The sequence below is a fragment of the Lepus europaeus genome, chromosome 18 (genome assembly GCF_033115175.1).
Source record: "Lepus europaeus isolate LE1 chromosome 18, mLepTim1.pri, whole genome shotgun sequence".
Taxonomy (NCBI): Eukaryota; Metazoa; Chordata; class Mammalia; order Lagomorpha; family Leporidae; genus Lepus; species Lepus europaeus.
This window is the reverse complement of record NC_084844.1, coordinates 58,925,080-58,938,032: the sequence shown is the minus strand read 5'-3', so window position 1 is coordinate 58,938,032 and position 12,953 is coordinate 58,925,080. Positions and strand designations below refer to the sequence as shown.

Below are 12,953 nucleotides of genomic sequence, written 5' to 3'. Positions count from 1 at the left end.
GCCTGGGTGCTTGGTCCTCTGTCACCCATCTGGGAGACCAGGAAGGAATTCCTGGCTCCTGGCTTTGGTGTGACCCAGACCTGTTTATTGCAGCCACTTGGGGAGTGAACCAGCAGATGAAGATCTCTCTGTCTCTCCCTCCTTCTTTTGCTCATCTTTTCAAAACAGGTAAAAAATCTTAAAAAAGAATTATAAAATATAAAATAAAAACCAAATGGATGGGCCGGCGCTGTGACACAGCGGGTTAAAGCCCTGGCCTACAACACCAGCATCCCATATGGGCACTGGTTCGAGTTCTAGCTGTTCTGCTTCAGATCCAGTTCCCTGCTAATGCACCTGGGAAAGCAGCAGAAGATGGCCCAAGTGCTCAGGCCCCTGCACCCACGGGGAGACCCAGAAGAAACTCCTGGTTCCTGCCTTTGGACAGGCCCAGCCCCAGTCATTGCAGCCACTTGGGGAGTGAATCGGCAGATGGAAGATCCTTCTCTCTCTCTGTAACTCTGCCTTTTAGATAGATAAATATTTTATTATTTTTAAAGATTTATTTATTTATTTGAAAGTCAGAGTTTCACAGAGAGAGGAGAAGAGAGAGAGAGAGAAAGAGAGAGAGAGGGGGAGGTTTTCCATCTGCTGGCTCACTCCCCAACTGGCCACAACAGCCAGAACTGTGCTGATCCAAAGCCAGGAGTCAGGAGCGGGTTCAGGTGCCCAAGGACTTGGGCCATCTTCTACTGCTTTCCCAGGCCATAGCAGAGAGCTGGATCAGGAATGGAGCTGCTGGGACTTGAACCGGTGCCTATATGGGATGCTGGCACTGCAGGCAGTGGCTTTACCTGCTACGCCATAGTGCCGGACCCAGATAAATATTTTAAAAAACATATGAAGTCTATGGGAAATGCAGATTAAGAAAAAACAATGTATGGATCTCAAAAAATTTTTATACCAAAATAAGCTTATCTTTTAAAATATCCATGAAAAATTAAGGTGAAATAAAGACCTTTTGTGGCAACAAACAAAAAAATCCAACCAAACCAAACCAAACCAAAGGAAAGTCTTTGACAGAAGCAATCTGAATAGAAGGAAATGAGTGTTCATTATCCCAGATAAGGCTCAGAAATGAAAAAAAAAAGTAGACATAAAGAAACAATAGAGGGCCAGCGCCGTGGCTCACTAGGCTAATCCTCAGCCTGCGGTGCCGGCACACCAGGTTCTAGTCCCGGTTGAGGCACCGGATTCTGTCCTGGTTGCTCCTCTTCCAGGCCAGCTCTCTGCTGTGGCCCAGGAAGGCAGTGGAGGATGGCCCAAGTGCTTGGGCCCTGCACCCACATGGGAAACCAGGAGGAAGCACCTGGCTCCTGGTTTCAGATCGGCGTAGCCAGCCACAATGCACCAGCCATAGTGGCCATTTGGGGGGTGAACCAACGGAAAAAGGAAGAACTTTCTCTCTGTCTCTCTAACTCTGCCTGTCAAAAAAAAAAAAAAAAAAAAAAAAAGAAAAAAAAAAAAGAAATAGAAATCAACATAAAGCAATAAATAATAATATCTGATGAGATCTGAGATACACAAAATTAAAATATATAACTTCAATAAAATCTAAGTAAAGGTAAATGGAATAAGCTGTTATAATTTCCTTCTATTTCTTGGACAGGAGAGAAACCTGTATTAGATTATTGATTCAAGAAGGCATGCTTTCATCTCAGTTTTAACTACTAAACAAACAATTAAAAATGATATAGGAGGCGGCAAGATGGCGGAATAGGCAGGGAGCACACTTAGTCCGGGGCGAGAGAAAGTTTAATATAAGTGGAGATACTGCAGGGTCAAGGAAGAGTAGGGGATGAAACAGCAGAGGAAACTCTTCCAGAACTAGTGATTCACAGTGGACCTGCGTGGAGAGCGTGGGAGCCCAAGTTCGGGACACCAGCGGCAGACCCAACGCACCAGCGCTGGAACACGAGGTGAGCCAAACCTCCATAGCCCGAGATACCAGCAGGCAAGCGGAAAGAGGAGGCTAGAGGGAACGAGGCTTGAAACTCCGTGGGGAAAAGTTCACCAGGCTAACTAGAAGAGAGAGAAAAAAAAAATAAAAAAAGTGACTGATACGGACACAAGTTTCTCTCTCTCCGCTCACCTCTCAAAGGCGAGCAAGACAGAGCAGGCGCCATTTTGGACATACGTCATAAGCAGGGCGACCTCAGGTCTGCACCAGCCCTGAGCCTAGCAGAAAAACCTGACTCTGGGGGGAGGGGTGAAATAACAGGAGATTAGCATCTAACTTGGCAACCCAGTGGGAGACTGCAGGAGAATTGGAGCTCACACTGAGGGCAGCAGAGATTCCCTGTGTGGTCCTTGGGAAAGAGCTTCTGATCTCTGGCTCCTGTGGGTATATCATTTGCCTGCTAACTACCTCCAATTACGTTCAGCTGTGTGGAATTACTTCCCTTTTAAATCAAAAAAAGAAAGAGAGATTTACCACACCTAACCTGGGAGTGTCATCTTTGACACACCCTCAGCCCTGAGGAACCAAACACAGCTCTCAGTCCACACTCATCTCAAGCCTCTAAGGCTCCACTGAAAGCAGACAGTCCACTTAATATAGAGCCATAGTGTAACAAGAAAAAACACCACAGTGAAGAAACCAAATATCTCCAACATGCCAAACAACAAACGCAAAAACCAAGCTAACAAGAACAAGGAAGAAACTATGAAGCCCCCAAATGAAAAAGACACCCCAATTCAAGATTATGAAGATGATGAGATCGAAGAAATGCAAGAAGCGGATCTCAAAAAATTGATAAGAACATTAAGAAGTTCTCAAAAACAAATTCTTGAACTACAGAAATCCTTCATGGACAAGATAGAAAATCTCTCTCATGAAAATGAAATATTAAGGAGGAATCAAAATGAAATGAAACAACTACTAGAACATGAAACTGTGATAGTGACGAGAAATCATAATGAAATGAAGAATTCAATAGATCAAATGACAAACACATTAGAGAGCCTTAAAAACAGAATGGGAGAAGCAGAAGAGAGAATATCAGACTTAGAAGACAGAGAACAGGAAAGGAAACAGGCAAACCAAAGAAAAGAAGAAGAAATTAGAAATCTAAAAAATATTGTCAGGAATCTACAGGATACTATTAAAAAACCCAACATTCGGGTTCTAGGAGTTCCTGAAGGCATGGAGAGGGAGAAAGGATTAGAAGGCATTTTCAGTGAGATACTAGCAGAAAATTTCCCAGGTTTGGAGAAGGACAGAGGCATCTTAGTACAGGAAGCTTATAGAACCCCTAATAAACATGACCAAAAGAGATCCTCACCACGACATGTTGTAATCAAACTCACCACAGTGAAACATAAAGAAAAGATCCTAAAATGTGCAAGAGAGAAACGTCAGATCACTCTTAGAGGATCTCCAATTAGACTCACAGCAGACTTCTCATCAGAAACCCTACAAGCTAGAAGGGAATGGCGAGACATAGCCCAGGTACTAAGAGAGAAAAACTGTCAGCCCAGAATATTATACCCTGCAAAGCTCTCATTTGTGAATGAAGGTGAAATTAAGACTTTTCATAGCAAACAGAAACTGAAAGAATTTGTTGCCACTCATCCTGCCCTGCAAAAGATGCTTAAAGATGTGTTACACACAGAAACACAGAAACATGGTCACAATATGAAAGAAGGTAAAGGAAGGAAACCTCACAGCAAAAGATCACAGGAAGCTCAATTTCTCTTTGACATAGAATTAAACTCTGATGCTCTGTTAAAGCAATGTGTTAAAGTAATCTATTATGTTCTCTTGATGTCTGTTAAATTCTAATTGTTCAAAAACAGCTGAACTTTTATTAAGAGCTATGGGTTATTTAAATATGTGCTTTTTTCAAAAATTTGAATAATCACCTTGTAACAATGATCAAATTTGGTCTATGTTATGTCATGATTTTAAGAAATCTTATTTCAACCAGATATTTTGGATTTTGAGCCTTCTTGGCATTCTTGACAGGCATTCAAAAAATCAAAGTTTCAAACAATCTGATCTCTAAAATTTCCAGTAAATCCAGGACTTTGGTTTTTCCAGTTTGGGCCCAACTGAAAAAATCGAAGGACCTATGTCTCTCATCTTATAGAGACACCAACTAATCAGTCTATTTGGAGTATATTAGAAGTACTGTCAAGATGTGATGTGGTACCAGACTTTAAGTTTCTATAATGGAAAATGCTATTAATACAAATGTTTGAGAATTAAAAAGTCTAATGATCTTGTGTTACTAGACATGATAGTTATCTTAATGAGAAAGCCCCAGAGGCTTAAAGGGTTAAATACTTGTAAAATCCTACAGGTGCTTTCAAAAATACTGTGAAGTAAGCAAGTGTCTCTTGTTGGTTGATGAGTTTATAATTTTAAACATGGCGACTTAAAGTCTTTTGTCATCCACAGTTATATATGATGTGCTGCTCATAAAACTAAAGCGTTGTTGGTTCTGTGTTTAGCTGTCCTCCTATAGGTTCCTATGGACTTTTTCCAGCCACTTTTATTGTATTCAGTACTTTGGGATGGCTCTGTAAACAGATGAAGCCAATAATGTATTAACAGTACCAACTGAGAGAAAGTATGGTTAACTGAGGTTACTAAGAAGAAAAAGCAATTCAAATCAATTGGCAATCTACAAAAAGAGTTAAAGATTTTAAAAGCTATTATTAAAATTGCTATCTTGGTCTATTATGCTATATTATATGTATGTACATATTGTATGTCCACATGGGGAAATTTTATTAAGAATTTTATTTTAAATGGCTTATAGATAAGATTGTCCATAAATTTAAGCTGCTAAAATCAATCAAAGATACATTTTAATTTGTGTGACCTGAATCTGTGTATCATATGTTTTAGACTTATTGGTAGAAAGAAACTAAAAACATTTTAGATGGTTGTGCTTAAGTTTACTGGCTAAACAAACTACACCATGTTAGATATTTAAGAGGTGTTTTCAAATACATGATTCTTAAAATTTATAGAAGGCATTGGACCTTCTGGTAAATGTTTTCTTAAGTTGTTATCTAATGGTTGAAACGGTTTGCTAAGTATTCATGTAATATTGCTATTGTCAGCAAGCGATCTAGGACTTGCTCCCTCATTTCTCTATTCTAAGCCCAACTTGTTCTTTCATTTCTCTATTCTCTTCAAGGTAGGAAACTAATTCTATTATGAAGGAATCTGTAGGATGCACAATTTAATCTTTAGACCTCATAAAAGAGATGGCTAACATTTTTCTGCAATAGCATAGCCAAAATAAGAACTTAAATAATAATCTCATAGCTAGATTCACTTCGCCATCAGCGAAGTATACAGTAAGTAGAAAAAACCTCCCTTTCAGACCAAAGGGAAAGAAAGTTTTAAAGTGAGAATATAATTTTCCTCATGGGCATTGTCTACCTTAGAAAAACTACTACAGAACATGCCTGTGACTATAGACTTGTAGTTCAGGCCACCGAAGATTAGAGATGGGAAACGGGCACTCCCTTGACTTGCATCCTCTGGTCTGCTTTAACACAAACCAGGAGGAAAAGAAAGCTCGGCATCAGAAGCAATGGGTGGCAGGCCTATTAATGGCTGATCTGTACAGTGATCTGCCCTCAAGGAGACCCAACAGGCCAGTCCACTGCAGTGGCTTTCAATGTGGTAAGCCTGGGCTTCAGCAGAAGTCAGCTTATGAAGAGCCCTGGCAGCTCTGCCAAGAGTTGGATCACTGGAAATGGACCTGCCCTGGAGTCGAAGGATGCCCAGGTCAGAGCCACAGATCTTATTGGCTCTAAGCTGAAAAGCCCTTCACTCAGCCCAACTTCCAAAGTGACCACTGCAGCTGAGGGGATGGTCAAGTAAGGTCAGCAACATTGCAGGCAGAACTGTAAATTTCTTGTTAGAGATGCCCCCTGCCTTTACCTGGCCAGCTCTCCTCCCAGCCCAGCCAAGTAATGAAAGTCAACAGAGTGCCTTCCCCTAGGAGGTTCACACCTCCCTTAGGATATACCCCATGTGAAGAGATAGATAGGTCTGGGCCTCTGAATTTACAAGGCCTAAAGCCCACCAGATTATTATCAAGCCCCTTCTATCAGGTTCTATTTGCCTCTCAATCAGAAAACTTAATTGTAGCTTAGACAGCACCTTTCTTAGCTCCTCTAATAATCACTCTGTCCTTTGTTCTAGGCCCTGTCTAGTGCACTTGGGCCTCATTCCTTTGTAATCATAACCTCTACTCTACCACCAATGGCTCTACTCCCAACCTGTGTGTACTGATGGTCCTCTTCCCCACTTAATGCTGTATAATTGTTCAAACCTGGTAAATGCCACTCTTAGGATCATTGGTTACTATCCTCACTCTGTCTTTTATGACCTTGTCTAAATATGATCAGAGTCGGCAAACTTGGAAGGCTTCCATAGCCTTGGCAACTCATGACGACAGCCTAGGGTGGTTACTGGCGCCATAAACTAGAGTGTCAATTTGTTGGGTCAACAACAGGAGCCACTGTGCACTTGCTCCCCATGTGGGATCTCTGTCCTTAATGTGCTGTCCATTGTGATTTAATGCTATAACTAGTACTCAAACAGTATGTTTCACTTTGTGTTTCTATGTGGGTGCAAACTGTTGAAATCTTTATACTAAATTGATCTTCTGTATATAAAGAGAATTGAAAATGAATCTTGATGCAAATGGAAGGGGAGAGGGAGCGGGAGAGGGGAGGGTTGCGGGTGGGAGGGAAGTTATGGGGGGGGGAAGCCATTGTAATCCATAAGCTGTACACTGGAAATTTATATTCATTAAATAAAAGTTAAAAAAAAAATGATATAATTACCAACTGATTAATAATTACCAAGGAAGCAAAAAGAACAATAAAAGGTAGTACATCTAAAGGAGGTAGTATATCCAAAGATGGCAGAGTTAGATTAATATATAAACATATTATATGCAAATGGACTAAACACTCCAAAAGACATAGACCATGTTATTTATAAAAGAAATACATAAAAACTAGAAATGAACAGATGAAAAGAGGTAACTGCAGAGAAAACAATTACCAAAAGGAGGATGCTTTGGTGATATTAATATTGGACAAAACAGACTTTAAGGCAAAAACCATGAACAAAGATAAGACAACTAGAAATCCACTTGTCTTTCCAAGACCATGATCCTAACCAAGTTACTATCTTGGCGAGACTGTTTGAACAACTTCTCAACCTAGCCTGCTTTATGCCCCTCAGAGTTGTTTCCTAAAAGTCTTTCATTGAAATCTTTCCATGCTTTGCATTCACTCGGATTAGAACCCAAGCTCCTTACCATCATCTACAAAGCCCTGCAGGGGCAGCTTCCCCCCAGCTCCAGCCTTACTCCCTCCCAGTCTCTCCCCCTCCCTTGAGCTTCTGTAGCAGCAAATCCCTCTTGATTTCTAGGATGTATTATAATCCTTTTCCTATCAGGTATATTGCATTGCTATTCCCTTTGCCTGGCAAGATGATCTCTCCACTTTCCCAGGATGGCTGCTTCTGACCCTTCAGGGCCCAGTTTAAATGTCCCCTCTCCTCCGGGCTGGTGCTGTGCTCACTTGGCTAATCCTCCGCCTGTGGTGCCGGAATCCCATATGGGCACCGGGTTCTAGTCCCGGTTGCTCCTCTTCCAGTCCAGCTCTCTGCTGTGGCCCAGGAAGGCAGTGGAGGATGGCCCAAGTGCTTGGGCCTTCCACCCGCATGGGAGACCAGGAAGAAGCACCTAGCTCGCTTCGGATAGGAGCAGCTCCAGCCATGGCGGCCATTTGGGGGGGTGAACCAACGGAAGGAAGACTTTTCTCTCTGTCTCTCCCTCTCACTGTCTGTAACTCTACCTGTCAAATAAATAAATAAATAAATAAATAAATAACGTCCCCTCTCCAGAAGCCGCCCTTGTCCACTTGATCTGAGGGAAACACTTTCACCCCCATCCCAGTTACTCTTTCATATTCTCCAGCTTGTCTCAAAACAAAAAGGCATTAAGTACTGACAAAGTGGGTACTGCATTTTCATTCTCAACTGATTCATTTCTTGTTTTTACTCTCGATTAGTTAAAGAACTGGAGGGAAGAAAGCTCCCCTCAACGTTTCAACAGGCTTGCAAGTGAAAAATTAAACCATAAGTTTTGGTTTGAAATAGGTTTAGCTTAAAAGAAACAGGTCTAGCTTAAAAGAAATAAGGTTAGCATAAGAAAGCATTTTTAGGAAATGAACGAAGGCCAGATAATGGTGAAACAAATAAGAAAAACAGAATTAACTGGAAAAGATAAAGTGACAGGGATATTTTGTGCATGTTCTAATAAAAAGGAAGAAAAAATTCTGAAAATTAAGAAAGCAGAGTAGGAGGAGACAGGAAACCAAAAGTAGAGAACAGAGAGAGGAGAGGCAGAGGGAAGAGGATGGGGCAGGGGGTAGGGGGAGATTGTTTCCTCTGAGACAATGCTGAGCAGAGGTACCCCCCAAAATATTTCAGATATTCCGTTGAACATTCCCCAATGATATTATTTGAAATAAAACCATTTTTCTTGATTCTGATTAATTTACCTGGATAGGGGCTTCTTGAAATTTCTCTCACCACTGCCCAGGGTCCTTTTCCATTCTCCAAATGAGATATCATATCTGGTTTGGAAACTGCAAGGCCTATTCAAAAATAAATAAATAGAATTTGATTGATGTTGTGAGAACTACTGACAAATTCAGTCTCAGTTCTCAATGTGCCACATAGAGTGGCTATTACAGGAAGATCCAGAGCTGTACTGTCTAATACAGTTGCTAATAGCAATGCATGGCAGTTTAAACTGGACTTTAAATTAAATAAAATTTAAAAATCAGTTCTTTAGGTGGAGCAAATTTGAACTGCTCAAAAGCCAGAAGTGGCTCGAATGTGCAATATAGGCTAGCAGAGATACAGATTTCTTTTTTTTTAAATTTATTTTTATTTGAGTGGTAGAGTTACAGAGAGAGAGAGGGAGAGACAGAGAAAGAGGTCTTCCATATGTTGGTTCACTTCCTAAATGGCTGCAATGGCCTGAGCTGAGCTGATCCAAAGCTAGGAGCCAGGAGCTTCTTCCAGGTCTTCCATGCAGGTGCAGAGCCCAAGGACTTGGGCCATCTTCCATTGCTTTCCCAGGCCATAGCAGAGAGCTGGATCAGAAGAGGAGCAGCCAGTACATGAACAATCCATATGGAATGCCAGCACAACAGGCGGAGGCTTAGAGCCGACTATGTCACAGCGTTGGTCCCCCGATTTCTATCATAGCAGAACATTCTATTGTACAGTAACAACCTAGATAATTATAAAGGTATTTATCTCAAGGGAGCTTAATACTATGGTTTCATGGGATAATGGATCACAGGAATAACTCGAATTTAAAAACAAAATGGGGGGCAGTGCTGTGTCACAGTGGGTAAAGCTGCTACCCACAGTGCCGACATCCCATATGGGCACTGGTTCAGGTCCTGGCTGTTCTACTTCCAATCCAGCTCTCTGCTGTGGCCTGGGAAAGCAGTGGAGGAAGGCCCAAGTTCTTGGGTCCCTGTACCGACACTGGAGACCTGGAGGAAGCTCCTGGCTCCTTGCTTTGGATTGGTGCAGCTCTGCCCATTGTGGCCATCTGGGGAGTGAATCAGCAGATGGAGGACCCCTCTCTCCCTCTGCCTCTTTGGAATTCTCATTTCAAATAAATAAATAAATATTTTTTTTAAAAAATCGGGGTAGGTGTTTGGCATAGCGGTCAAGATACTGCTTGGGACACCCACAACCCATATCAGAGGCCTGGGTTTGAATTCTGTCTCCATTTCCAATGTACACCCTGGGAAGTAACAGGAGATGGCTCAAGTAGTTGGGTCCCTGCCATCCATGTGGGAGACCTAGGCTGAGTACTGGAATCCTGGCTTCAGCTTGGTCCAGCTCTGGCTGTGAGACATCTGAAGAATGAGACAGTAGATGAAAGATTTCTCTCCCTCTCACTCATTCTGTTTTTCAAATTAATTATTAATTAAAAAGAAAATGAAAACATTTGTTTCGTTTCTTTCTAGAAGCACTGATAATTCCTTTATGGAATAGACAAGAATAAGCTTTGGAACTAGATTCCAACAGAACATATGAAAAGGCTTCAAAAAGTTCATGGATAAATGGAATTAAAAAGACACAAAAAATAAAATGTTATTTCTCAACATGAACTTACAAGTTGAAGATTCTTGTAAACAATGATACCAAGCCAGCGCCGTGGCTCACTAGGCTAATCCTCCGCCTTGCGGCGCCGGCACACCGGGTTCTAGTCCCGGTCGGGGCACCGATCCTGTCCCGGTTGCCCCTCTTCCAGGCCAGCTCTCTGCTGTGACCAGGGAGTGCAGTGGAGGATGGCCCAAGTGCTTGGGCCCTGCACCCCACGGGAGACCAGGATAAGCACCTGGCTCCTGCCATCGGATCGGCGCGGTGCGCCGGCCGCAGCGCGCCTACCGCGGCGGCCATTGGAGGGTGAATCAACGGCAAAAGGAAGACCTTTCTCTCTTTCTCTCCCTCACTGTCCACTCTGCCTGTCAAAAACAAAAAACAAAACAAAACAAAAAAACCAAAACAAACAAACAAACAAACAAAAAAAAAACAATGATACCAGCCACTTGGTCCAACATGAAAGAACTGAGGGGTCTGGGATTTTAACCACATCACTATAGCTTTTTAACTGAAGAAAAATGGGCACTCTTTAAAGATCTTTTCAGATTAGGAAACAAACAAAAACAAGTCAGAAGGATGATTTCCCTACAAACACTCACAAAAGCACCCTTGTTCGACAAGCGGGATGAGGAGGAGCAGTACCGTGGTGAAGGACACTCCGGGAAAGCTTTCCTGCGTGGTTTTTCGGCTGAGCTTTGACCAACTTTCTCAAAAACACTCTGTAAGCAGATGTTGTTGTTCTTCAGCCTCTCAGAGAAAGTCAACAAGCAAAATGCCTTAAGCATCCCAGAAACCGGCTGCCATGACCTTTGCTCTGACAAGACCACTTCCACCTTCAGTAGTCGTTGCTTTGACTGTGCTGTATCTTCTGGATCATCCTGGTAAAGCCATGATTCGTCTCCTCTTACAATTCTCGAAAGAAATGATCTTGATCCAGGTTTACAATTTTCTGTGGTAGCCTCTGCTCTTATCTGGGGCTGACCTGGGGGATCGAGCGGAAAGTCTGCTCCACTTTGTTTTTCAGTCAGAGCTAGGCAGACTGAGGCAACTGGGGTGTTTAGGGCTGGCTACTGTTTGTGCTATTGTCAGCCCCCTGTAATTAAAGCACAAGCAAGATTAATTTTTCCCTTGAAAATTGTCATGGACTGTCTGCTGCTAATGTGTTTATCTTTAACATCACCCTGCTGCTTCTTAAAATGAGTTTTCTATTTGTAAACTGCTGATTTCTCTGCAGGCACTGTTCCTGAAAACTTTTCTTTTTTTCAAAAATTTTATTTATTTATTTGAGAGGGAGAGTCTCAGACAGTGAGAGGAAGAGACAGAGAAAAAGGTCTTCCTTTTGTTGGTTCACTCCTCAAATGGCTGCAATGGCCAGAGCTGAGCCAATCAGAAGCTAGGAGCCAGAAGCTTCTTCCCAGTCTTCCATGCGAGTACAGGGGCCCAAGGACTTGGGCCATCTTCTACTGCTTTCCCAGGCCATAGCAGAGAGCTGGACTGGAAGAGGAGCAGCGGGGACTGGAACTGGCACCCATATGGGATGCCGGCCTTGCAGGTGGAGGAGTAACCTACTGTGCCATGGCGCCGGCCCCCCTGAAAACTTCTCATACGAATAAATTATTTCATCATTCTTCCACCCCATGCTTCACCATAAATATGATGTTTGTTTTGTTTCAATTTTAGCAGAATTTAGAATTCATGTGCTCTGTTAGTGTCTCCTTTCAAACTGATGTTTTATCCTCAAACTAGAACCTATTCAGACATGTTACAGCAAGTCAGTATGAGTTTATTTTGGAGTAAAAATGTGAAATCCATGTAGTTTTTTTTTTTTTGTCATAATACGCATTTACATAAACTTTCTGAAGACTCCTTGGATTTATTATTCTACAATAAGCAGATCATTTAGTTAAGGATGAAGAACAGCACGATGACCAACAATGTTCTCCAAAGATTCAGAGAGTTTGACACCTAAACTCAAAACTAAAATTCAGTTAGGTACTTTAGAAGCTCTGTATCCTCAGTAAACTGGGTCAAGGGGGCAAATTTGTCAACACAGAAGAGGAATTAACCTTACCCAGGGAGACAAGATTCCTGTAATTCTCTAGCATCACATCCTTGTGCAGGCTCCTCTGTGTAGGGTCCATCAATCTCCATTCCTCCAATGTGAAGTCTATAGCCACATCTTTAAAAGTCAGTGATTCCTAGAATAAATAAATTGTGATCACCCAGAGACTATACTATCAGCCCTGTTAGGCAGAATAACATGGATAAAACTGGAGAAAAACCCCAGAAATTAGAATCACCAAATGATTATGTATGCTAACTGCTTAATCCTTTTTTTAAAAAAATTTTTTGCCAGGCAGAGTTAGACAGTGAGAGAGAGAGACAGAGTTATAGACAGTGAGGGAGAGTTAGACAGTGAAAGAGAGGCACAGAGAAAAAGATCTTCCTTCCGTTGGTTCACCTCCCAAATGGCCGCTAAGGCCGGCACTACACCGATCCGAAGCCAGGAGCCAGGTGCTTCCTCCTGGTCTCCTATGCGGGTACAGGGCCCAAGCACCTGGGCCATCCTCCACTGCCCTCCTGGGCCACAGCAGAGAGCTGGACTGGAAGAAGAGCAACCGGGATAGAATCCGGCGCCCCAACCAGGACTAGAACCCAGGGTGCTGGCGCTGCAGGTGGAGGATTAGCCTAGTGAGCCACGGTCCCGGCTGCTTAATCCTTATAGGACATATAG

General features: G+C 42.4%; 1 protein-coding gene across 5 annotated transcripts in view; it reads right to left on the bottom strand.

Moving 5' to 3' along the window:
* Window positions 1–12,953, bottom strand: part of ZNF286A (zinc finger protein 286A) — a 56,488-nt gene that overhangs the window by 5,410 nt on the left and 38,125 nt on the right. For 4 of the 5 annotated variants that reach the window (XM_062175710.1, XM_062175712.1, XM_062175713.1 and 1 more), the window contains 2 exons: window positions 12,291–12,417; window positions 8,587–8,682 (listed from right to left, as the gene is read on the bottom strand). In XM_062175710.1, coding sequence (XP_062031694.1) covers window positions 8,587–8,682; window positions 12,291–12,417 — 223 coding nt within the window. The remainder of the gene's footprint in view (window positions 1–8,586; window positions 8,683–12,290; window positions 12,418–12,953) is intronic. The other variant, XM_062175711.1, reaches the window with a different exon arrangement.